This window comes from Cheilinus undulatus, linkage group 2, assembly GCF_018320785.1.
Source record: "Cheilinus undulatus linkage group 2, ASM1832078v1, whole genome shotgun sequence".
Lineage (NCBI taxonomy): Eukaryota > Metazoa > Chordata > Actinopteri > Labriformes > Labridae > Cheilinus > Cheilinus undulatus.
In genome coordinates this window covers 1297421-1325353 of record NC_054866.1, presented here as the reverse complement: position 1 = coordinate 1325353, position 27933 = coordinate 1297421, and the positions used below count along the sequence as shown (strand labels likewise).

Sequence of the window (27933 nt, the reverse complement as noted above, 5' to 3'; positions counted from 1 at the left end):
GAAGTGTTTTTTTTACTTTGCATATATTTTTGGGGGAATTTATAGCCCATAATTAGATTTCCATTCTGCTTTCTACATTTAAAAACCCGCTGTGTGATTTGACAAACAAAATCACAGGTGTCGTCATCAGACGGTCGTTTGGAGTTTTGACAGCTCAGCGCTGCTGCCCCCGCTGGGGTTCTGGAGTCTTAATGCATCAGAAATCTTTGGTCTGAACTGGACTCAAGTTCTTCAGTAGTCTGCACCTTCAGCAGTTTTCTCTCCATGTGTTATGTCACTTTTTTTTTTATTAAGTCCTTTTCAAGGGATGTGGAAACAATTTTACATTCTATCTAATATTCAATTTATACAGATATGAAAGAGATTCAGGATTCGGCTGCAACCCACTGATGAAAGCACAATCAGTGTGACTTTATCAAAGACCAACAGTGTAAAAAAAGGTTTTTAATAATCTGATCATCACTGTTCTATTTGCTCTGTCAGGGTTCAGGTTGATTTAAACGCTGGAAGCTGCAGGTTTTATGTTTCAGAGTCCATGATGAAAGTCTCAAAGTCCAGGTTGAGCTCCGACACCAGTGCATCCACTAAGTCCTCAATGGTGGGCTGTCTCCGGAGCATTCCTGTCAAAAGGAGACACATTTTTAAAAATCTGGCACATGGCAGTCTTCAGTACTATTTAACTGAATTTACTAAACAGAGATGGGCAATAAAGAAAAAAAGCTTTAAGAAGGAGAATTTAGTTTGACTTTGAGATCTCCAGATACGGGCAGAGCTAGGCACACGTCTGTTAATCCACTAATCCTTACGGTTTTTAAAGAACATTTTTATGTGGACTCTAATTTGAAAAACAATGATCAAAAACTCAGACTTCTGTGAAATTCAGTTTCCTTTAGCATCTGTCAAAGCTAGGCCACAGGGCAGAGGAAGTCTTGTGCTGGGAGTACCAGGGCAATATTGCATCCTCTCTGTTTTGAAGTGGAACTACAAGAGAAATTTCTGAAAATGATGGTCCACAACCCTTCCCCCTCAAACCTTTTATTCCCACTAAACTGAATAAAACTCAAACATGATTTGTGAATGCATTTAACATGGCACAGATCAGGACAGCATCTTGTCAACTGGGTCTCAGATCTCTGAGAGTATTGAAGTTTGAACCTTAGATGGAACAACAGATCCTTAAAGAATGACACAAACTTTTGAAAACCCATTATTTCTAATACCAACTGTACCCATCCCTGCAGACAGAGTATGACTGTACAGCCCGTAGGCCAGCCCTGGGAATATCTCTGTGTTTTCAGAGCCTGGCTGCCAGCTCATGCGTGGAGGGATCCTTTGCTCCTCTTACAATGCTTTGAAGTCAGTTCATTTCCCCTTGTGTGGCTGCCAATGTAAATAGGCCCTCCCCCCTTCTCCCAGCATTGGTCAACTCCAGTGCTCTTACAAAAGCATGTCTGCACAGGCGCCCGTGAACAGAGATGCAAAGATTTTAGAGAAATCCAGACTATGTGGACAAGATATGGAGAGAGAAAGACACATGAGCAAAAACAAAAACATACTGTTGAGGTTGGAGAGGGTCACAGAAAGCACTTGATTTTACAACAGTGATGCTCAACGTGTGGCTCTAAAGCCACATGTGGCTCTTCTGTGATGATTTGTGGCTCCTTTATGTCTCAATTTGAAATATTATTCCCCCAGAAAACCTTAAAAAAGGGAAACTTTGACCTCAGAAATGATCCATTGCAGGTTACATTAATCAGTTTGTTTCCCACTCTGTACAGTTGGCCTAAATAACCAACCTTTATTTTTTGTTTGTATATTTCCATTTCCCTTATTTGCATTTTCCCCCCTTATTCTCCACATTTAATCTATTTTTACAGTTTTTTAAGCCCAAGTTTGCCACTTCTTTTGCCCCTTTTCACCATTATTTTCTTTTCTGTCCTGCTTTTTGCTATTTGAATTTTCCCCCTTTTACCATTTTTGCCCTTGCTAAGCTGCCTTTTTCTACTGAATGACTTTTTCCCATTTTTGCCACTTTTGTCCATTTTAGTCTCTTTTCACTCATTTGTGCCACATTTTTACCACCTGTAACTCATTTTTTGTTCATTTTTCACCTGTTTATGAGTCTTTTATCTCGCTTTTTGCAATTTTTCCCCCTTTTTGCCATTCTTTGCCCCTTTTGCACATTTACGCTGCCTTTTGCCATTGAATGGCACTTTTTTCCCATTTTTGCCCATTTTAGTTATTCATATTTTGCCACATTTTACTGTTTTTGAACATTTTTGCCACCTTTAACTTATGTTTTAATTGGTTTTTGCCACTTTTTTCCCAATTTTTGCCAACTTTCACTCATTTTTTTGCCACTTCTTTTGCGCTTTTTGACCATTTCACCACTTTAACTTATTGTTATTGCCACTTATACCCATTTTCACCATTTAGATTGTGGCTCTTGCAAAGGTCTTTTTCAACAGTTTGGCTCTTTGGTTGAGCAGGGTTGAGTAACACTGTTTTAGTAAAATACCTACATGTCCAGGGGTATGTGCATGTCCTGGACTTAAGCTGCACAGACATGTGCTGGTGCTATAAACGTGTTTCTCAAAGCCACTTCAGGTGCTTGTATCTGTGTCAAACATCTCCAGCTGTCACACTGAAGGAGAGAGGGGTTCACATCCTGCTTTCTGTGAAGGTTTGGCTTCATCATGTGGCTTTTTTCTAACTTTAATCTAAGGTTGTATCTGCTGAAACAGATTATTCACAAAAATGTATATAAATCCTAGGCCTGTCAAGATTAATCCCATTAATAGCAATTAATCACAATAAGTGCACTTAAAAAATGCAATCAATCTCATGCTTTATTGTTCCTTTCAGTTAAGCATGTGCAGTATCTCCCTGCTGGATCGTACCCCACATGTGCAGCCAGCCTGGGCTCCTTTCCTCTCTCCCACTCTCTCAGCCCTGTTTCTGACTATCCTCTCTCCTCTTTTAACACTGCAACAGTAAAATAAAAACAAAATGACAGAAAACTGTTAAAGCAAAATAGTGAGATTTTAAAATGCAATAAAAAGGATGTTATTAATTCAACAACAACAAAAAGTCTGGGATTAATCACAATTACAATTTTTAATTTTTTGGCTGCCCTAATAAATACAATTTAACAACTAAATATGCAAGTTGGATGAGAGCATGTCGACTAAGGCTGGGCAATTAATCGCAAATTAGATTAAATCGCAATATGGCCTGCTGCAATTTTCGAATCCCAAAGTTGCAATATTTCTTTAACTTGAAATGTGTCAAAATAGCAGTTTAATAAATCATTTTTTTGCAGCGGCAGAGATTTTATGCACATTATGCAAACATTCAACTGTCATTTTTTTATGGTTTACAAAAAAACACTCCATGCATTAAGGTTCAAACACTCCATGTTTTATGTATGTTTTTCTTAATCAAAATAAGTGACATAAAAATGATTATGCCCTTAAACAAAGCAAATGACATCACATTTACAATACAAGCCAAAAAAGTTAGCTCCTTCTAACTAAAACTGTAGAAGTCTAGCATTACTTCACAAAAGTCATAACCCAGCTGCGATCAGCTGGTAGCTAGCTTCACCTCCTCCACCCCAGCCGCCTCCTTTATAGCTTAAAGCTTGTTTCATCCCCTATTTAGATTCATGCTACTTTGTATTAATTGCTTCATAAATAATTTAAAAGTTTTCAATACACATGGTCTTATTTATGGAATTATTTATTGCTTGAATTTGTCGAAAAATATTTAAGATTGACCTAAGAATAATCGCATATTAAAACACAATCGCAATATTTGGGAAAAAAAATCGCAATTAGATTATATTTGCAAATCGTTCAGCCCTAATATCGACTGATCAACCAGCTAGAAGGTGTCAGCGCTAATATTATACATTGCGTATCTGATGTGAAGTGATTTCTGCATCTATTCTTTGGATACTGGACTGTGTATAACTTTCCTGTGTATAACAATTCTTTGGGTAAACTTCATTTAAAGTGACGCACCTGTTGACCGCTCATCAGAACAAGCGATCAATTTGACTGTAACCTCACTAGCCCCAATTTAAACCGTACAATTTATTATCAAATGTATAATTCATGTGATAAAAGTAAGAAAGTAGGATAAATAGAAGATTACAGACATGAAAACTTTATCATTCCACTTATGATAACAATTTTATTTCTTTTCATTTCCATTTTTATCCAAACAGCAAACCAATTAGTCAGTATTTCAAACTGCATTTATTTCCCTGTTTTGAAATATTAAAGTAAATGTCATAAACGTTTGTAAATCACAACAAATTCAAGAAATAAAGTTGGCGGTTTATAGAACTTTTCAAATAACAAGCTGAGAAAAAAGACTGAACTAGAGTAGACTATGAAATTAAGCTTTCAATTGTTGCTGCCAAGGATGAACAACCAGTTATTAGGTTCAGGGGTGATGACTCTTTCGCATAGGGCCAGGCAGGTTTGGATGGCTTTTTTCCCTAATAAATGAATTCATCATCTAAAAACTGAGTTTTGTATTTACTCCGGTTATCTTTGTCTCAAATCAAAATTTGTTCAATGATCTGAACATTTAAGTGTGATAAAGATGCAAAAACAAAAAAGGTTTGTGGCAAATACGTTCATAGCTCTGTGTGGTTCTTCTATTAAATCATCAGAAATGCATGTGTGTGTGTCTTTATACTGATCCCTGTAACACCCCCCCCCCACACACACACACACACACCCACACACTGTGGTGCTGACATCCTGAAGCTGGCTCGGCAGATTCAAAGTGATTGCAGTTTTGGCTCAGGCTGCAGGGAATGACCTTACACTGAATTTCAGGAAAGGGATTATTATCTTCTCTAAGCGCTGGTTGCACCCTGCCCCTCGGCTACAAGATGATACTGACATGCGGCGGTGCCTTACACACCACATCCAAACGGCCCTTGATCCTGGGGACAAAGGCAGCCACATAAAAGAGGTAGTTTCCAACCATAACTAAAAGCCTTGATTTAAACGCTGAAGAATATTTCCACTTTGACCTCAACAGCACTGGTAGTGGAGTCCAGAATACTGATCAGCACAGGCTGTACTAAGAGGCTCACACATGCAGTGTAATGCTCAGAAAAGTGCCTGAATTGCTTGTTCACACTAGTCCCTCACGGTCAGTAAAGAGTAGGGGGCTAGTGGGAAAAATCCTGGATAAAGTCGTTGCTTTGACCGTGTCTACCTGCGTAAACGCATCGGTTGCTGCCAGTTGTGGTCCAGTTCTGGTGAAACTGCTGCTACACTGTAGCTACATCCAAGCCACTCACTACATTAGCAGGAGCTCACAGTACAACTAAACCCCAACTGTACCCTCCGCCTCAATCTCCTCAAATGATGCTGATTGGTCAAACCTGTTCCCAGACATGGTGCGAACCTTTCAGACTGGAGCTTTGGAAGCTGGATCTGCCTGATGACAGACGTGTAATCTGTACAATACTTCTGCTTTGCAAGATTACCCTTCCAAAGCAGTAGGACTGATTTTGCTGGAATATAATCTGAAGAGTACAGTGGAGCTTCAAATGTTAAGTCAAAATGGTTACAAAACTATGAGTTTTGCGTAGATTGTGGCGGCTGTGTTGGCTGGATCTTGAAATGGTCTGAATCAGAATAATCCTGTTTCTAGATGATTTCTGGATGTTTAGCATGATGTTTAGCAGACTGTCAGAAAGTTTCAATGCTGTCATTAAGGCTAAATTCTTTTACTATTGTGTGAACATGATGGATGAACTGACCAGCAGTCCTAGTCACATTTAAAGACCCTGTAGAGGCCAGCTCTTAGTAGTCTATTTGTAAATGGTATGGTCACATACAGGGATGCGAGTCATATGGTGGTGGTGGTACATCAGCACCAGAAGTAGTAAAGTCAGCTGTTCACCTGGCGGGTTTTGTGTTTGAACTGAGAGGGGGTGAACGGGGGGAAGTCCTACTTTTTGCTGACCGCTTTGGTTTAGCCGTAAGTGCGTCGTTTTTATCACCAATAACTCTACAAAAGCAGTACTTTGGAGCAGTGTTCATTGACGCAACAGCCAGCGCGTCGGGCAAGGTATTGTTTTCCCTATTCAGCCTCTCAGCGGCTAAGTTGCTCAGGATGGTCACCTATAGACCCTGTAAAGTGAAAATAAATCTGTATTTAGGTTTGCTGTATGACAGGTCACTGCTCTATGAACCCCCAGCTCAAATTCCAGTGAAATAAAACTTCTTTAAGTTTATAAAATCAAGCTTCAAATCATGAAAAATGAAGCACAAAAATCTGCTCTAGGATGGTGTGGGTGTGTCTGTTGGATGAGCTGAAGCCACGCCCATTCAGGAGAAATACCATCCTCTCACATTTAAAAAATGTTACAATCTGAATGGAGAAAAGCGGTCATGCAATTAGCCCTGCCCCTTGACCTTACATTGACCTCATGATCAGAGCCCAGCTGCCTGGCTCCGGCCCAGAGAAGAGACAAAGGGCGTATTCTGGCTCAAATCTCTGTTATGATGCTTTAAATCACAGGTGTCAAACTCAAGGCCCGGGGGCCAAATCCGGCCCGTGGAACAGTTAAATCCGGTCCGCAAGATGATCTTCTATTTCTGTTCTAATTGTCCCATCAGTCTGAGGTCTGCAGATTTCCTCAAGTATAAAAATGTCAACTTAAGATAGAGATAAGAAGTCAGGAATGTGGGAAAAGAAATTAATTTGTGTTTTAATTTCACATTTTCAATTTAGCATCTCACAATCAGGACTCAAACTTAGAATTTTGACTTTTATTTCATACTTTGAGCATTTCAACTCATAATTTTGACTTCTCATATAATATTTGAGTTTAAGATTTATAATTCTAATTTTTAAGTGATATTTGACCTTTTCAACCAATTATTTTGTATTTTACCTCATATTTTCATCTTCAAACTTTGATTGAACTGCTCTTTGATTTTATGTTGTAGCGTTAGGGGGCGGGGTCATTCCCCATTGTGGGTCAGTGACATCAGCAGACCACATATTGGCCCCGCCCACATTAAACCAAGCCATTAAACGGTCTAAATCCAGAATTCAGTCACATGTGAATCTCAGTGTTTTCACATGTTTACAGCAACCATATTCCAACATTTCTAGAGTGTTAAGATAAAACTTTTGGATTTGACTTTACAGGGTCTTTAAAAATGTGGACAGACTGCAGCACGTATACGGGGATTCCTCCATGACTCTGTTCCAAAATCTTCAGCTAACTGCCTCAGTAATTATACCTTTAACGTTTAGGAAGCATTCTCTACAAATCTCACCAACTAAAGGCCTGAAAAGTAAAAACAGCACTGATGTCTGTAACTGAACATGCAGATGGATTCCTCCTTTTGACTGAACAGTTTAAAGCAGCTAACTGCCTCAGTAATTATACCTTTAACGTTTAGGAAGCATTCTCTACAAATCTCACCAACTAAAGGCCTGAAAAGCAGCACTGATGACTAGTGTGGTGGGCTCCTTAATGAAAGAATAAAAACTTGTTTTTTAAGTGAGAAAGTAAAAAACAAACAAACAAACAAAAAAAAACGTTTTATTAAATGTCTGTAACTGAACATGCAGATGGATTCCTCCTTTTTGACTGAACAGTTTAAAGTGATTCCAGAGTTGTTTGGTAGTACTGGTCTGTGTCTCACAATAAAAGTTTAGTCCAGATCTCAAAAATGCCACAACATTGATTACAGACTCCACAGCTCAGGGAGTTTTGTATTATATAGATATTTCAAAGTGAATATTTTTTGTAAGACAAACATGATCCCAAAAGAAATTCTCAGTTTGACTTTAGAAATCAGCACTGATTCTTGTGGAGCCATGTAGTACTGACATTTTCTGTTGTTGTTCAACGAAACACTGTGTTAGGTTTTAGATAGAATGCCATACAAAGAGAGAAATAGTTTAGTTTCCCTGAGGATGAATTGTAGTGAATGGATCCCCAGTGGATTGTTTTCTATGCTTGGCAGTGAGTATAATAGACCAAGAATGCATTAGGATATTATAATAGACTATACCCTAGTATAATAGACCAATGTTAATCATTAATATTATAATAAAGACTATACCCTAGTATAATAGACCAGTGTTAATAATTAATATTATAATAAAGACTATACCCTAGTCTAATAGACCAATGTTAATCATTAATATTATAATAGACTAAATATAATAGACCAATGTTAATCATTAATATTATAATAAAGACTATACCCTAGTATAATAGATCAATGTTAATCATTAATATTATAATAGACTATACCCTAGTATAATAGACCAATGTTAATCATTAATATTATAATAGACTATACCCTAGTATAATAGACCAATGTTAATCATTAATATTATAATAGACTATACCCTAGTATAATAGACCAATGTTAATCATTAATATTATAATAGACTATACCCTAGTATAATAGACCAATGTTAATCATTAATATTATAATAAAGACTATACCCTAGTATAATAGACCAGTGTTAATAATTAATATTATAATAAAGACTATACCCTAGTATAATAGACCAATGTTAATCATTAATATTATAATAGACTATACCCTAGTATAATAGACCAATGTTAATCATTAATATTATAATAGACTATACCCTAGTATAATAGACCAATGTTAATCATTAATATTATAATAAAGACTATACCCTAGTATAATAGACCAGTGTTAATCATTAATATTATAATAAAGACTATACCCTAGTATAATAGACCAATGTTAATCATTAATATTATAATAAAGACTATACCCTAGTGTAATAGACCAATGTTTATCATTAATATTATAATAAAGACTATACCCTAGTATAATAGACCAATGTTAATCATTAATATTATAATAAAGACTATACCCTAGTATAATAGATCAATGTTAATCATTAATATTATAATAGACTATACCCTAGTATAATAGACCAATGTTAATCATTAATATTATAATAGACTATACCCTAGTATAATAGACCAATGTTAATCATTAATATTATAATAGACTATACCCTAGTATAATAGACCAATGTTAATCATTAATATTATAATAGGCTATACCCTAGTATAATAGACCAATGTTAATCATTAATATTATAATAAAGACTATACCCTAGTAAAATAGACCAATGTTAATCATTAATATTATAATAAAGACTATACCCTAGTATAATAGACCAATGTTAATCATTAATATTATAATAGACTATACCCTAGTATAATAGACCAATGTTAATCATTAATATTATAATAGACTATACCCTAGTATAATAGACCAATGTTAATCATTAATATTATAATAAAGACTATACCCTAGTATAATAGACCAGTGTTAATCATTAATATTATAATAAAGACTATACCCTAGTATAATAGACCAATGTTAATCATTAATATTATAATAAAGACTATACCCTAGTATAATAGACCAATGTTTATCATTAATATTATAATAAAGACTATACCCTAGTATAATAGACAAATGTTAATCATTAATATTATAATAAAGACTATACCCTAGTATAATAGATCAATGTTTATCATTAATATTATAATAAAGACTATACCCTAGTATAATAGACCAATGTTTATCATTAATATTATAATAAAGACTATACCCTAGTATAATAGATCAATGTTAATCATTAATATTATAATAGACTATACCCTAGTATAATAGACCAATGTTAATCATTAATATTATAATAGACTATACCCTAGTATAATAGACCAATGTTAATCATTAATATTATAATAGACTATACCCTAGTATAATAGACCAATGTTAATCATTAATATTATAATAAAGACTATACCCTAGTATAATAGACCAATGTTAATCATTAATATTATAATAAAGACTATACCCTAGTATAATAGACCAATGTTAATCATTAATATTATAATAAAGACTATACCCTAGTATAATAGATCAATATTAATCATTAATATTATAATAAAGACAATACCCTAGTATAATAGACCAATGATAATCATTAATATTATAATAGGCTATACCCTAGTATAATAGACCAATGTTAATCATTAATATTATAATAAAGACTATACCCTAGTATAATAGACCAATGTTAATCATTAATATTATAATAAAGACAATACCCTAGTATAATAGACCAATGATAATCATTAATATTATAATAGACTATACCCTAGTATAATAGACCAATGTTAATCATTAATATTATAATAGGCTATACCCTAGTATAATAGACCAATGTTAATCATTAATATTATAATAGGCTATACCCTAGTATAATAGACCAATGTTAATCATTAATATTATAATAGGCTATACCCTAGTATAATAGACCAATGTTAATCATTAATATTATAATAGGCTATACCCTAGTATAATAGACCAATGTTAATCATTTATATTATAATAGACTATACCCTAGTATAATAGACCAATGTTAATCATTAATATTATAATAGGCTATACCCTAGTATAATAGACCAATGTTTATCATTAATATTATAATAGGCTATACCCTAGTATAATAGACCAATGTTTATCATTAATATTATAATAGGCTATACCCTAGTATAATAGACCAATGTTTATCATTAATATTATAATAGGCTATACCCTAGTATAATAGACCAATGTTAATCATTAATATTATAATATGCTATACCCTAGTATAATAGACCAGTGTTTATCATTAATATTATAATAGGCTATACCCTAGTTTAATAGACCAATGTTAATCATTAATATTATAATAGACTATACCCTAGTATAATAGACCAATGTTAATCATTAATATTATAATAGGCTATACCCTAGTATAATAGACCAATGTTAATCATTAATATTATAATAAAGACTATACCCTAGTATAATAGATCAATCTTAATCATTAATATTATATTAAAGACTATACCTTTTTAAATAAAAGGCTAAAACTTAACATTGGTTTGTGTGTCAGGATTAAATCTTGCCTCTCTTAGTAATCCAAAAAACAGTCTGTGTTAGACTATGGAGAAGTGTTGTACATGCACGCCTCATCTCAGAGTCTCTCTGCTCTGGACTCTGTATCATGGAGCTCTGAGCTTTATCACTAACAGAAATCCCTCGGTCACTTGTCTGAACGTGTTGGATGGTTTGATGGTTTGATGGTTAGATGGTCGTCTTTGTTTTCACAAAATAAAACTCTGGAATATCTTTGTCTACAAGGTCAAATAACATTTAACAGAGTTATTTATTTAATATTAATGCTTTTTCTATTGTAACAGAAGAACAGAGGATTATGGCTCTTCTGAGGGTGAGAAGCTGATTATTGAAGAAAATACTTATTTCTGTCGTCATCCTTTCTGCTGTAGTGATATTTAGCATTACTTTAAAGATGTGTTTTATGAGGCACTGATATCAACAAAACCAAGAATCAGTGTGTGATGGTTCATACAGCTGGAGGTAGACAGAGGCCTGGTCTGAGACTGCAGTGGAAAATTGAGACTGGAGCTAAACTCCCACCATCTCTAAGCCTTTCAAACATAATTACTATCTGATAGTTTTTGCTTTTTAGAGATTTTAACTCACTGTAAGCTTTTACAATGATTTATGTTGGAGACAGACCACTGGAGGATCAGCATGACCCGTACTCTCTGGCACACAGGGCCTTGGCCTATAATTAGAGTAGCATACACTTCAAAGTGAGTAATAAAACCAGATTTTGTCAGCTCAACAACATTTAGACTGTCAGCAGGTGTAATAAATAGGCTCTGATCACTTGGGGCGATCAGTAATTTCACAGGCACAGAGCTGGGCTGGTTGGAGAAGCCAAAGACAATCCCCTGGAGGAGGGAGGAGCTGACCTAGAGGGAGAGATTTAAAGGGCTCTCTCAGAAGTCACCCGATAGTTCTGCTCCCTCCCCCTCTGTCTGCCTCTCTCTCTCACCTTCTCCTTTAGCTGCCCTGCTCAGACACGCCACAGTGACTGCATGAGGCAGGAAGGAGAACATGATTGGACGATCAAGGAAACAGACCAAAGGGGTGTTGAAGCACTCTGCTAATTATTAGAGCTCATCTAAAAAACTTTTATTTGAACACTAACAACAGCATGCTAACATTCTCACATGACCATGCTGCTATTTCATAGGCATAATGTTAACTCTTCAATACTTCAGAGAAATGTGGTTCCATCATTTTATTTGCTCATCAGATGATATAAAACACTTAAAACTTAAAAACAGACATCTTAATCTTCTACACAATAAAAGTACAGAGAAACAAACATATCCTAGACTGACTGATAATCGTCCACTCCTTTTTAGACCCACAGGGCTGTGAAAAAAACTAAACAATTTTTCAAACACTTCTGTAGTCTTTTTTGGTGCATAAATACCAAGTTACACTGTAAAACTGACCACATGATCGTATTTTAAATAGTTGAAGCACTTTAAGACACGGTCTTAATTTAACCTTCAGGCCTGAAAACTGTCTGAAGGTACAAAAAAATATTTATAGGACAAGAAGTCAACAGCAATGTATTTTCTTTAAACTGATGATTTCAGTCTGGGGCTGGGCAGTTAATCGTAAATCAGACTGAATTGCAATAAGGCCTGCTGCAATTTACAAATCACAGAAGTTACAATATTTCTTTTACTTGAAATGTGTCAAAATACCAATCTGATGTATTCATTTTTTCCATCTTTTTTTACAGCAGCAGATATTTTAGCACAGTATGCGAACACTTAAGTGAGAACACAGCCATCCATTTAAATACGTACTTCACTAATCCCTGCTAACAAAAATACTGATGCACCACACTGCTGCTGAAAAAGCTTCACCTCCTCCACCCCAGCCTCCTCCTTTATAGACTAACACTTCACCTCCTCCATTCCCAGCCTCCTCCTTTATAGACTAAAACTTCACCTCCTCCACCCCAGCTTCCTCCTTTATAGATTAAAACTTCACCTCCTCCACCCCAGCCTCCTCCTTTATAGCATAAAACTTCACCTCCTCCACCCCAGCCTCCTCCTTTATAGCATAAAGCTGCACCTCCTCCACCCCAGCCTCCTCCTTTATAGACTAAAACTTCACCTCCTCCACCCCAGCCTCCTCCTTTATAGATTAAAGTTTCACCTCCTCCACCCCAGCCTCCTCCTTTATAGACTAAACTTCACCTCCTCCATTCCAAGCCTCCTCATTTATAGCATAAAACTTCACCTCCTCCACCCCAGCCTCCTCCTTTATAGCATAAAGCTGCACCTCCTCCACCCCAGCCTCCTCCTTTATAGATTAAAGTTTCACCTCCTCCACCCCAGCCTCCTCCTTTATAGATTAACACTTCACCTCCTCCACCCCAGCCTCCTCCTTTATAGCATAAAACTTCACCTCCTCCACCCCAGCCTCCTCCTTTATAGCATAAAGCTGCACCTCCTCCACCCCAGCCTCCTCCTTTATAGACTAAAACTTCACCTCCTCCACCCCAGCCTCCTCCTTTATAGATTAAAGTTTCACCTCCTTCACCCCAGCCTCCTCCTTCATAGCATAAAGCTTCACCTCCTCCACCCCAGCCTCCTCCTTTATAGCATAACGCTGCACCTCCTCTACCCCAGCCTCATCCTTTATAGACTAAAACTTCACCTCCTCCATTCCAAGCCTCCTCCTTTATAGACTAAAACTTCACCTCCTCCACCCCAGCCTCCTCCTTTATAGCATAAAGCTGCACCTCCTCCACCCCAGCCTCATCCTTTATAGACTAAAACTTCACCTCCTCCATTCCAAGCCTCCTCATTTATAGACTAAAACTTCACCTCCTCCATTCCCAGCCTCCTCCTTTATAAACTAAAACTTCACCTCCTCCACCCCAGCCTCCTCCTTTATAGCTTAAAGTTTTACCTCCTCCACCCCAGCCTCCTCCTTTACAGACTAAAACTTCACCTCCTCCACCCCAGCCTTCTCTTTAATAGCTTAAAGTTTCACCTCCTCCACCCCAGCCTCCTCCTTTATAGACTAAAACTTCACCTCCTCCACCCCAGCCTTCTCTTTAATAGCTTTGAGCTTCACCTCCTCCACCCCAGCCTCCTCCTTTATAGACTAAAACTTCACCTCCTCCACCCCAGCCTCCTCCTTCATAGACTAGAGCTTCACCTCCTCCACCCCAGCCTCCTCCTTTATAGCTTAAAGTTTCACCTCCTCCACCCCAGCCTCCTCCTTTATAGACTAAAACTTCACCTCCTCCACCCCAGCCTTCTCTTTAATAGCTTAGAGCTTCACCTCCTCCACCCCAGCCTCCTCCTTTATAGATTAAAGTTTCACCTCCTTCACCCCAGCCTCCTCCTTTATAGCATAAAACTTCACCTCCCCCACCCCAGCCTCCTCCTTCATAGACTAGAGCTTCACCTCCTCCACCCCAGCCTGCTCCTTTATAGCTTAAAGCTTGTTGCACCCTCATATTCAGATTCATGCTACTATGGATCAATTGCTTCTGAAATAATTTCATTGTCTTCAATGCACATTGTCACAAATGTATCTACCCATATGGGGGTTTCTAGCAATGCACTCCCTGTAAAGTCAAAGCAGCTGCTTGACTAAAGCCGGGTGTACACTGTGCGATTTTCTGGCGATTCAGCCACGAATTTGGAGTCGCATGACTCCCCGTGGAGTCGTGTGCCCCTCAATCGGATTGGGTGTCATTACTTATGCTGTGTACAGGGGCATACAAGGGCCGACCACAGCCCGTCGCACGACCTTACGATCAGCTCCCGACTGGTTGGGAGGATTTCTGGCGTTGATATTTTGGTCGTAAGACTCCAGACGCTTCGCAGTCAGAGCAGAAACATGAGCAGAATAAAAACCTTTGGGGGATTGTTTTCCTTTGTAAACGGTCAGACAATGTCCTAAATTACCATGACAACAGCTGGAATCACTTTCTGATGCACCCTGCTATGATAAAGTAAATGTAAGAGCAGGAAATACTTCTATCTGCTGACCCGCGCTGCACCTGCAGACACAGACGTGCACCTGTCTCTCACACACACAGGGAGAGATAGCGGGAGAGGGAGAGAGAAAGAGTGCGCGCGAGAGAGAGCGGGAGAGATATGGGGGAAGAGAGGATATGCTTCACCCTGAATGTGTGAGCCTTTAAAAAAGAAACTCCGCGGGTTTCTGTCACAGTCCGTACCGACTCTAGTCGCACAGTGTGAGCACTCAGGTCATGCGCGACCGTCGGATCATATAGTGGGAGCACCCAACTTGTCCGTGATGGTTGTGCGTCGTAAACGATCCAGTCGCACAGTGTGAGATGACATTCTGCCACCACCGTCAGATGGTCGACTTGAAATTGCATAGTGTACACCCGGCTTAACCCAGGAAGCATCTTTTGAACAGAGCCTTCCCTGCCAAGTGAAACTGTAGATCCATTTTGCGATAACATGGTTAAATGTATGATGAGGATGTCCTGACTGGATGCAGTTATAATAAAGGATGATTTGCTATTTGAGTTTGTTAAAAAATACCTAAGATGAGGAACCTAATAATAATTGCATACTAAATTGCAACCACAACACTGGGGGAAAAAAAAATCACAATTAGATTATTTTTACAAATTGTTCAGCTCTAGTTCAACCTTTAAAAAATCCTTTACACCATCAGAGGCAGCAGCTCATTTGAAGCTGCAGCAGCATGTGTTTACTTTCCCCAACAACAAAAAACCTGAAACCAACCTTGTTTCTTTCCACAAACTTCTGCATTTATAAGGCAGTGGTGCTCAACCTTATTCTACCAAAGATCCACATTGTCTTAAAAATACTTAAGCCTAAGCCACAAACCAAACTGGGGATGTGAGGAATGTCATAGATCAGTTCATCCATAGTTGAAATGAATTTTAACAGTGCATTAGTGGATAATTGTGAGGTTTAATGGGATGCAATAGGCTAAATAAAAATGTTGGTAAAGTGTGAGAAGAAACTCACCAGATGTTAAGGGTCTTATCTCAAATTTTGGAAACATTTTTTCAAACAGACTTGTCAAATCACAAGAAAGCATGAAACAAGCTTGGGAAGAAGACCTACAGGTTGAACCTGATGATGATGTCTGGGAGGGCGCACTTAAAAAACATAAAAACATGTTCAGTTAATTATAGACTCCAGTTAATTCAATTCAGGGTACTACACAGATTACACTACTCTAAAGCCGGGTGTACACTGTGCGATTTCAAGCTGACCATGCGACAGTCGTGGCAGAATGTCATCTCATACTGTGCGACTGAATCGCTTACAACGCACGACCATCATGCACAAGTTGTGCGTTCACACTGTACGATCCGACGGTTGTGCACAACCTGAGTGCTCATACTGTGCCACTGAAGTCGGGACAGAGTGTTACAGAAAACCGCAGGGTTTCCTTTTTTGAAAAGTCTCAGGGTCTGAGGGTGAAGTGTTTCCAGTCATATTCTCCCACCCCATCTCTCCCACTCTCTCTCTCTCTCGCTCTCTCTCCCTCTCCCGCTATCTCTCTCTGTCTCACACACAAACAGCATCACCTCCGTGTCAGCTGCAGGTCCGCGGATAGGAATATTTCCTGCTCATTTATTTCCTTTATCATAGTGGGAGTGCATCAGAAAGTGATTCCAGCCGTTGTCATGGTAATTTAGGACGCTGTCTGACCGTTTACAAAGGAAAACAAGATATTAGATATGTAGATATATGTGCTGAGTTTGAGCTCTGACATGTTTTTCAAAGAGCTGATGAGTTACAGTTGGTTATTTAGGTATTTATATCTCTCACTGGGGCATTTATTGTAGTTCTGTGGCTTTATTAAAAAAAATTAAAAAGAGATACTTTCTATTAGGCCTGTTAATATAAACGTGTTAAAGCTCGTGATTAATCTGGAAAGCTTAAAGCGTTAAAAAACAATAATCCAATTTAATCATACAACTAAGTTTGACCACAACTTCCTCCCGTAGTCCTCCTGCACGGATGTTTACGGTCATGTTTACAGCGGGTCAAACGCAGCCAGCAGTGAAGAGTGAGGAGACAGACCCAGGTCTACTCCACGGCTAATTTAGATTTAAATAGCTGCCTAATGGAAGTCTGGATGAAACAAACGCTGTATGTATATACTGTGGTGATGAATGGTCTTTACTACAAAGTGCAATGAGTCCGAAGTACTGCCTCTTGGCAAAAAGCATCTTTGCTAATGTCAGCAAAGATGCTAACAACAACACAGGATCAAGCCATGATGCCAAGTCACACCGGTGCAGTCCAGCAGACCTGGATTTGTCCCCAAAATGACAACATCGAAGCTAACTACTGCAATCGCTAATGGGTCGCCAGAGACTGCAGACCATCAACATCGTTGACGACAAGGGGCTTCAAGACATCATCCGGGTCTCCTCTTATGACCGGTACCACAGAACACCTACGAGAACTACAGTCACAAGAATCCGTGAACTGTATGACAGCTAAAAAGGCAGCTAAAGTGGAGCAGCTGGCCCCAGCTACATTTATTAGACTGAGGAGAGACCACTGGACATCAGTCAGCTACTTCAGCTACCTCGGAGTAACAGCACACCTGATCATTACCTTTACAGCACAGGTTAATTTCTACCTGATGTGCTTGTCTGCTGGGCTCTACTGCAGTTCATAAATATTACTGATCAGTGGATTAAGACACTCTAATTTACAAACCACAGATAAGTTTAAAAACTCTAGTTTGTTTAAGATTTCTTCATTTAAACACCATACTGGTACTAATTTATCTCAACCAAAAATACAAGTAAATGGTAGCATTTTAAATGTTGATTTAAAGATAATAATAATAATAATAAATACATTTTTTATTAAAAAGTGCTTTCAAAGTGCTGTACATAAAGTTAAAATAATGAAAATAAACACTTGATAAGAAAAAAGTTTAAAATCTAAAAATTACTAAAACTAAAGAAATGCTGATTAATCATGATTAATCACAGCATAGTGATGTGATTAACTTGATTAATTTTTCTAATCAATTGACAACACTACTTTCTATTTTTTTCTCACTAATTATTAATTCTTTAGCTAAAGGGAGGGGCCTCACATTGGTCTTTGCCCTGGGCCTCAAAATGACTAAAACTGGCCCTGCCTCACACCTGCAGCTCTCTTAGACACATTGTTCCACCTCGCCTCATTCTGTAGCTTTGGTTTCCTGTTTCTGCTCTTTAGACAGTATTTATTATCATTAGTGCATAAAGATCAAATAAAACACCCACAGTTGGACAGGTTCCACCAAATATTACGTTATCTCAACATGTGGTCCATGTGTGTTGAGCTCGTATCGGCTCAACATCATGAAATACCAGCGTGAGAGAGCAGGAAGTGACTGGAGAAAACAGTTAAAATGAGGGCATAGGAAGCTTCAATTTGAACACAAGACTCAAGAAGAATTTGGTAGTTAAAGCCTGTCCTCTTTGTGTAGGTAACTGATGACAGTGTCTATGTTCATAAAGGTTTTCAGTCATTTTTTTCCACATAAACTTTAAAGAGCTGCAACTGGTCACTAAAGAGCCACATGCAGCTCCAGAGCCGCGGATTATCACTGGTATCAAGGACTAAAAATCAAACAGCATTATGTTTTAGTTATAAATCACAACATATTGTTGGTATACTATACTGCTCCTTAGTCTCATTTATCCAAACAAACATGTGACCTGAATGAAATTAAAGGGTTAGTGACTTTTCAGGATTATTCTGTAATTTATTCTTGGCTGCTTTTTTTGGGGGGGAATGAGAGTGAGGTTAGGCGTACAGTGCCGTACCTTCCACCATCTTCATTGGCTCCTTGGCTCCTCCGTGGGCCAGCATCTCCCGACGGTAACGCTCACCCATGTCCCTGGAGGAAAGCAGGGAAAAGCACAGAGAGAATGAGGGGAAAGGTCAGGTTGCATTCACCACTCCAAGGCTTCTAAGCTGCCTATTTGCAGTTAGGTTACATGAAACAGATATCCTTTAACTGCAGGCTAAACCTAAACAGCCAAGAGAGGAAAGGAAGAAGACAAGGGAAAAACAATCCAGTTAATCACAAATAAAGACAGTGCCTGATACTGGAAGTCTGATTTAACTCAGAGATGCTGGGATAAGGGAGGTTCAGCTGATGTGAATGCCCTGAACTGTATTAATGTGAGCATCATCTTAATGTTCAACATCAGGCAGCTGAGGCTGCTACATGGAACATTTATTTTCCATGAAAAATAAATTCCAAGGCATTTTGTTCATATTTCTTGTAACTAACCTTTATAAAATTTAACACTCAGCCACAGCGGTAAAGTTTGAAAGTTTTGAAAGACTAAAAATCAAAAGTACATTTGTTTAAAAGATTGAAAATTAATTTATTTTCGCATCTACAGCCGTCTTACCTGTTTAAAGGATCCTGAATGAAGCACTGATTCCAAACCATAGACGCCACAGCCCTGGACATGAGGTAGGAGTAGTACTTGGCCCCATAGCCAATCAGGTGGCTAAATCTCAGCTGCCATGCCTTTGGAGGAGAAAAACACAGTAAAACTAGCATTGTTACCTAAAACATGAACATTTAAAATAAGAATAAGCTTCTCTTCCTGTGAGAAAGAAAGATAAATAAAGGGGACAGAGATAGAGGAAGGTTGGCTCCTGATATATAGAAATAGCCATCGCCCCTCTGCTGGGGCAGTCACAGGCGGCTTTGTCCCCCTAAGTGTAAGAACTTATTAAAGTAATGCCACGTCATTCAAAATCAAATAAATACATACAGGAACCACAGTGACATAAAACAATCATACTAAACCAATGACTCCCACATCAGTCAGCTTTGGGCCAATAAAAACGCAGATATGATTGTGAGATATCACGTAAACCTATCACTCATCACCCATCAGTCACTTTGCTCAGGACACATTTGGTGTTCAGTTCCAGCTAGCAACAATGGATAAATATTTAAGTGTGTCCACTTCGTCAAGTGATGCTCGGTCCAAACCAGCTAAACTGAAAGTATGATGACAGCTATCTGGAGTTTGGTTTAAGTGAGAACAGCGATGGAAGACCAAAATATGTTGTGTGTCTCCATGTGTAGCCATGAAGCCCGCCAAGTTAAAGCGTCATCTGACAGCAAAGCATGCAGAGTTCAAGGACAACACAGAAGATTCTTTCAGATAAAAGCGTGAGAAATACATCCACCAGAAAACACAAATGGTGAACCTGACCACAACCTCAGGAAAAGCACAGAGGGCTTCTTATTTAGCTGCTCAAAGGATTGCAAAAATATTGGACGAGAGCTTGTATTCAGGTTGAAAAATTTAAAATGCAGCATCTAGGAGTAGAGATAACAGTTAACATATGTTTAATCAGCGTGAGGGTTACGTGGAGGTCTTTGGAAACTTTTCTGCCCTGTAAGCGGTCCCCAGTCCTGAAAAGTTTGAGAACCCCTGGCCTAGAGGTGTGAACAGAGGGGTCTTCAGAAGGCCACAAGGGGGCATGAGCTCCCATTTATGTGTTGTACTTCATTCCTCTCCTTCAGGGAACAGAACATTTGTTCTTGTGTGGTAGGGGGAGAATAAAACAGCCTTAAAAAGTTTAAATACTTGGTTCCCATTTAGAAATGCTGTGAAGTTGTTCCACAGATGGTTCCTGCTATTTTAGAAAAATTCTCCTATTTATCAGTGTAGTTCCCTCAGGCCCCCCCCAACCTCCACATATACAGGTACATCTCAAAAAACTAGAATATCTTGAAAAAGTTAATTATTTTTTATCACTCATTTCTGAAAGTGAAACCCATGTATTATATAGACTCATTACACATAGAGTGAAATATTTCAAGCCTTTAATTCTTGAAATCTTGATGATTATGGCTTACAGATAATGAAAACCCAAAATTCAGTGCCTCAGAAAATTAGAATATCACATAAGATCAATAAAAAAATGATGTTTTAAACAGAAATGTCAGGCTTCTGAAAAGTATGTTCATTTCTATGCCTTCAGTACTTGGTTTGGCCTCCTTTTGCATGAATTACTGCATCAATGCGGCGTGGCATGGAGGCGATCAGCCTGTGGCACTGCTCAGGTGTAATGGAAGCCCAGGTTGCTTTGATAGCAGCCTTCAGGTCATCTGCATTGTTGGGTCTGGTGTCTCTCATCTTCCATAGATTCTCTATGGGGTTCAGGTCAGAATCAAGCTCAGTAACACCATGGTCATTGAAGCAGCTTTTGGTACCTTTGGCAGTGTGGGCAGGTGCCAAGTCCTGCTGGAAAATGAAATCAGCATCTCCATAAAGCTTGTCAGCAGAAGGAAGCATGAAGGTCTCTAAAATGTCCTGGTAGATGGCTGCGTTGACTGTGGACTTCAGAAAACACAGTGGACCAACACCAGCAGATGCCATGGCAGCCCAAATCATCACTGACTGTGGAGACTTCACACTGGACTTCAAGCAACGTGGATTCTGGGCCTCTCCACTCTCCCTCCAGACTCTGGGACCTGGATTTCCAAATGACATTTAAAATGTACTTTCATCTGAAGAGGACTTTGGACCACTGAGACCACAACAGTCCAGTCCACAAAGGTCCAGTCTTTTTCTCCACAGCCCAGGTAAGACACTTCTGACGTTGTCTCTGGTTCAGGAGTGGATTGACACGAGGAATGCCACATGTGTAGTCCATGTCTGGGATTGGTCTGTAGTCCATGTCTAGGACTAGTCAGTAGTCCATATCTAGGATTGGTCTGTAGTCCATGTCTAGGACTGGTCTGTAGTCCATGTCTAGGATTGGTCTGTAGTCCATGTCTAGGACTGGTCTGTAGTCCATGTCTAGGACTGGTCTGTAGTCCATGTCTAGGACTGGTCTGTAGTCCATATCTAGGACTGGTCTGTAGTCCATGTCTAGGATTGGTCTGTAGTCCATGTCTAGGATTGGTCTGTAGTCCATGTCTAGGACTGGTCTGTCGTCCATGTCTAGGACTGGTCTGTCGTCCATGTCTAGGACTGGTCTGTAGTACATGTCTAGGACTGGTCTGTAGTCCATGTCTAGGACTGGTCTGTAGTCCATGTCTAGGACTGGTCTGTGTGTAGTGGATCTCCCCAAATTCTTGAATGGATTTTTCTTGACAGTCCTCTCCAGGCTGCGGTTCTCCCTCATGCTGGTCCACCTTTTCCTGCCACACTTTTTCCTTCCACCCAACTTTCTATGAATATGCTTGGATACAGCTCTCTGTGAACAAGCAGCGTCTTTACCAATGACCTTTGACCTTACCCTCCTTGTGGAGGGTGTCAGTGACTGTCTTCTGGACATCTGTCCAGTCTGCAGTCTTCCCCATGATTGTGTAGCTGCTGACCCAGACTGAGAGACCATTTAAAGGCTCAGGAAACCTTTGCAGGTGTTTGGAGTTCATCAGCTGATTAGGGTGTGACTCCATGACTTTACTATATTCAACTTTTTCACAATATTCTCATTTTCTGAGACACTGAATTTTGGGTTTTCATTATCTGTAAGCCATAATCATCAAGATTTCAAGAAATAAAGGCTTGAAATATTTCCCTCTATGTGTAATGACTCTATATAATATATGGGTTTGACTTTCAGAAATGAGTGACAAAAAATATTGAACTTTTTCATGATATTCTAATGTTTTGAGATATACCTGCAGTATAAAGACACCTGTATCTGGAGGGTCCTGTCACTGGTTAATCAGTATTCCTGGCTTCCATTACACCATAAAGACAAAAGAACACTCCAAGCATCTCAGAGAAAAGGTTATTGAAAAGTATAAGTCAGGGGATGGAGACAAAAACAGTTCCAAGTCTCTGAACATCCCCCAGAGTTCAGTGAAATCCATCATGAAGAAATGAGGGAATATGTCACATGTGTAAATCTGCCTAGATCAGACCGTCCTCACAAACTGAGTGAGTGTGCAAGAAGGAGACTAGTGAGAGAGGACACTAAGACACCTATGACTACTCTGAAGGAGTTCCAAGCTTCAGCAGCTGAGATGGAGAGACTCTGCAGACAACAACTGTTGGCCGGGTTCTTCACCAGTCAGAGCTTTATGGGAGAGTGGCAAAGAGAAAGACACTGTTGAAGAAAACTCAGATTCAATCTGGACTAGAGTTCACCAGAAGGCATGAGGGAGACTCCATGGTTAAGACGCTGACATCACCACAAACATTCCATCCCCACTGTAGAGCATGGTGGAGGCAGCACCATGCTATGGGGATGCTTCTCAGCAGACACTGAGCCGAAGCATTCAGAGAGAGCTACACAGAAATGGTTTAAAGGCAACAAGGGGAATGTTCTGGAGTGGCTGAGTCAAAGCCCAGACCTCAACCTGAGAGAGAATATGTGGATGGACTTGAAAAGGGCTGTACACGCTCAATCCCTGTACGACCTGACAGAGCAGAGCAGTTTATCAAAGAAGAATGGAGTAAAATCTTAAAGTCCAGATGTTTGAGCCTGACTGAGACCTACCCACACAGACTCAGAGCTGTGACTGCAGCCAAAGGTGACTCTACATAATACTGACATGCAGGGGGGTGAATATTTATGCTAGGGTTGCACGATATTATCTGCAGATATCAGATTTTATGCTGATATTTATATCAGATAATTTGGCCGTGGATATCAGCACATATATTGACTGTAAATTTCACCAATATAGAAATAAATTAGTAGAGTTTTAGGCTGGACCAACAGACCTATGTAAGTTGAGAGCTTTTTCTTTACTCATCCTCATTCTTTAATCTTTAAATTGTGTTTTAAGAAAACATTCATCCTCAAACATTAAATTGTATTCAAAGGACTAAATTTTTAGTTACGTAAAACATATTTAAATATCGATATCGGCTAAATTTAATGTGTAAATATTGGTATATCAGATTTCAGCAAAAATCCAATATCATGCATCCCTAATTTATGCTGTCTTGCATCTTACATTACATATTTTTATTCAATTGACATTATTTTATAGGAATTTGTTTTCACATAGACATTAAATAGTTTTTTGGCCTTTTTTTCAAACATCCAAGGGAGTTTATAATTTTTAAAATCTCTGTACAAATAAAATATGTTAGGGATAAAGGAAATATATTAAGTGAAACATAAAAAGTGAGAGATTTTACGGTGTTTGGGGTGTAAGGCAGGCCATAGAAACTCTGCTGCATCTCCTTCAGGATGTCTGTGGTTGAGCAGTTCTGAGGCTGGCTGTGGTAGATCTGGTCCAAGACCGCATAGAAGACCTGCCAGGGTAAAAATACAAGAGAACTCATTTTCAGGTGAATCAGTCCTTATTATATGTGTTGTATTATAGAACTTTGCAGGACCAGACACTGACATTGATGGATGTGAAATAAATCCAAAGAAAATGTGGAAGTCTCTGGTATTTCTGGTTAGCAAACAGTTCCAGTGTCACATAGACTAGTACAGGGGTGTCAAACTCAGTCACAGCAGGGACTGGATTCTGGATTCAGGTCTAACCTGAGGGCCTAACAGGGCCACCTTTTTAACCAGAAACTGTCAACCTCATTTCACCAGTAATAAAATATGAAAAAAATGAAGCACTGATGATAAATGATTTTGACCTTTAAAAAGTAAAAAAGATCAGTTTAAGGGCTCACAATCTGAGAAAAGTAAATGTATTAGTTCATTAAGGTCAAAACATGACATTGAAATTGAAAAATAATGTTTTTTATGTCAAATATATTAGAAAGAAAGTCAAAATCATGAGTTTAAAAGTTCAACGTATGAAATAAAATTTGTAATCATGAAATCAAAAGTCAAAATATGATTCAAAATTTAAAATTGTGAGTCTAAAAGGTCAAACTACGGGATTATGAAGTCAAAGTTTGGTGCTGAAAATACGAGAGAAAAAACAAAATAATTGGATAAAAAGGTCAAACTAAGGTCTAATCAAAAATTTGAATTATTAATCTTAAAGCTCAAATTATTATATTAGAAGTCAAAATTATGAGTTAGAATTCTTCAAGGTATGAAATAAAAGTCAAAATCCTAAGTTTGAGTCCTGATTGTGAGATGCTAAATTGAAAATGTGAAATTAAAACACAAATTAATTTCTTTTCCCACATTCCTGACTTCTTATCTAAAAATTTTTACTCCTTTATTTGTTTAGATTTTGTGACTTAACAAGGAAATCTTAAATCATCAGGATAAGTTGACATTTTTATACTTGAGGAAATCTGCAGACCTCAGACTGATGGGACAGTTAGAACACAAATATCAGATCATCCTGCGGGCCGGATTTAAGTTTTCTACGGGCCAGATTTGGCCCCCGGGCCTTGAGTTTGACACCTGTGGGTTAGTAGGTGTAAGGCTGTTCACGGTACCTGCAGCTGTGTGTCTGCAGCCCCGCAGACCTTCTTAGACTCTCGGAGGCGAGCCACCATACTCTCAGGTAGAGGCTAAAGACAAGCAGACACAGAACATTCAGGTTCCTCTCATCAACCAGCAGGGCTGCAGGATTAGATCAGAATGTGTGATTACAATCATACTGGACAATACTGCACTCTGCCGTTGTGATTATAATATAACACATAAATGGGATCATGAGTCTACCTGCTTAGTTATCAAGGAAAATGCAGATTAATGATCGTTTAGAAATGTGTACTTCAAAACTCCAGCATTACAAGTATTAAGTAGCATTAAAAAATACAAATCTGAAGTTTTTACAGTACTGCTTTAAAATAACTCAGTATCTTCCAACAAAATAAAATTTTTTCCTTTTTTAAACTTCCAGGTTCAGCAGTGGCATCAAAGTGAACTTAAAAGACCTTTCTGCAGGCATCTGTAAACCTTTAAAGAACTACTTAACACAAAATAATTGCAGCTTTTAATGCGATTATGTATTTAGGTAGCTCGACATTGTGATTGCAATTAGATTAACTATGCAGCACTTCCAACCAGCCAAGTCCGTCCTTTAGCTGAGCTCCAGTTTTTAAAAATGAGTTGTGTTAGCTAATAAACAGCAAACAGCAGTCTTGAAAATGAAACTAATGATTTTAGATCAGACTTCCTACAATCTCCCTACAGCAGCTTGCTCATGGCTTCACAATGGACGACATTTTAGAGGTTTTGTTGTACCTGTCCAGTTTCATAATGCCGTGCAAACTGGCTTATGACTCTATAGTCGGTGGCAAAGTATTCCATCAGGATGGAGGGGACTTCAGCAAAATCCGTTGCACATCTGGTTCCTAAAAGAGAGATGGGAAGACTTGACATCCAGACAAACCCAGAGTTTTTTAAAAAAGCGAGGGTTGCTCACCCACAGACAAAATGCTACTCCTTATTCATGCTTGCAATGATTTGCACAAAGGATTGCACAAAATTTCTTTATCAAAAATACAAAATATAAAGTAATAAAAAGGTACAAAATCTAGACTTTTTATACTCCTTAAAAAACATCAGCAACTGTACATTTTCTAATAATCTCTAACTATCAGCCTCACAATACCCAAAAGTGCTGGTCATTCTTAGGGTCCTAGTTAAGCTAAGTGGACGCTGGGGAATTTGGATCAACTAGTGCATACCACCTCAAATCTCTCTCCCCCACATTTTTGTCTCTCCTATCTAATAAAAGCAGACGACAGAAAAAAACTGACATTTATTAACAATCCAAGGCTATTTCAGTACATCTGATTAGCCTAACATCTAAAACAGGGGTGTCAAACTCAAGGCCTGGGGGCTAAATCCGGCCCGTGGTGCAGTCATACCCGGCCTACCAGATCATATCATATTTTTATTCTAAATGGCCCACCAGTATGAGGTTTGCAGATTTTCCTCCAGGGTAAAAATTCAAACTTAACCTTGATGATTTATAATATCCTTGCTGAGTCATCAATTTTAGTCAAAGTAAGCAGTAAAAATAGTTTGATAAAAAGTCAGGAACATAGGAGACTTTTGTGTTTTCTCTATATTTTCCATTTTGCACCTTACACTAAAAATATTAGTTTTGACTTTTTATTTGATATTCTAACCTTTACATCTCATACCTTTGACTTTTTCTCTTATATTTTTACCTTTTAGATTCATAATTTTACATTTTTAAAACCTATTTTGACCTTTTAAAGTCATGATTTTGACTTTATCTCATGTTTTGACCTTTTTAACTCCTAACTCTTACTTGTATCTCATTTCTTACCTTTTAAAGTCATGATTTTAAATTTTCTTTCTTATTTTGACTTTTAAAACTCATGAATTTGAAATTTATTCTCATATTTTGAGATTTTAAACTAATGTTTTCGATGTTTATCTCAGATTGTGATTGTGAAATATCAGGATTTTGAATTTTAGCTCAGTTTTGCTGACCATTTCAACTCCTAACTTTCACTTTTATCTCATATTTTGACTTTTAAATCATATTTTGACTTAAAAATCATGGTTTCAGTGTTCTATCTCATATTTTGACTTTTAAAAAATATTATTTTGACTTAAAATGTCATGTTTTTACCTTTAAAACATACAAGTTTGATTTTTTATCTCAGATTTTGAGTCAGTGGTTAAAATTGACGCTGTTAGGCCCTCAGGTTAGACCCAGATTCAGAATCAGGCCTCTGCTATGATTGAGTTTGACACCCCTGATCTAAAATAAACAAATAAATAAATAAATGAAAGAAGTTAGCAGTAAGTACGGGACATCCAAGCATGTGTTAGCACTGAGCTCATGAATGAAAGAGCCTCATGTTATACACTTTAATATTATCGTTAGTTTGAAAAAGTCTTTGACTGAATTCTACCAGAGGAGCCATCATTCAGCATTTAGAGGTGAAAGTGTGGGGGTTAATCTCTATAAATCCCTCTCTCATACATCTGAAAAGACATGAGGCATATTCAATCTTAACACTGACCCCCTCACACAAGATTGGCTGACCGCTCCTGCTTTATTTTGTCTCAGGTCAGCAGTTTATACA

General features: G+C 38.1%; 1 protein-coding gene across 1 annotated transcript in view; it reads right to left on the bottom strand.

Moving 5' to 3' along the window:
• Positions 1-269: 269 nt before the first annotated feature.
• The window catches only part of mipepa (mitochondrial intermediate peptidase a), a 57244-nt gene continuing 29580 nt past the window's right edge, over positions 270-27933 (bottom strand). Inside the window, exons 14-19 of the mRNA XM_041803746.1 lie at positions 26108-26217; positions 25354-25428; positions 24133-24249; positions 19411-19532; positions 18814-18887; positions 270-620 (exon numbers count right to left, since the gene is read on the bottom strand). Coding sequence (XP_041659680.1) covers positions 520-620; positions 18814-18887; positions 19411-19532; positions 24133-24249; positions 25354-25428; positions 26108-26217 — 599 coding nt within the window. The 3' untranslated portion in view covers positions 270-519. The remainder of the gene's footprint in view (positions 621-18813; positions 18888-19410; positions 19533-24132; positions 24250-25353; positions 25429-26107; positions 26218-27933) is intronic.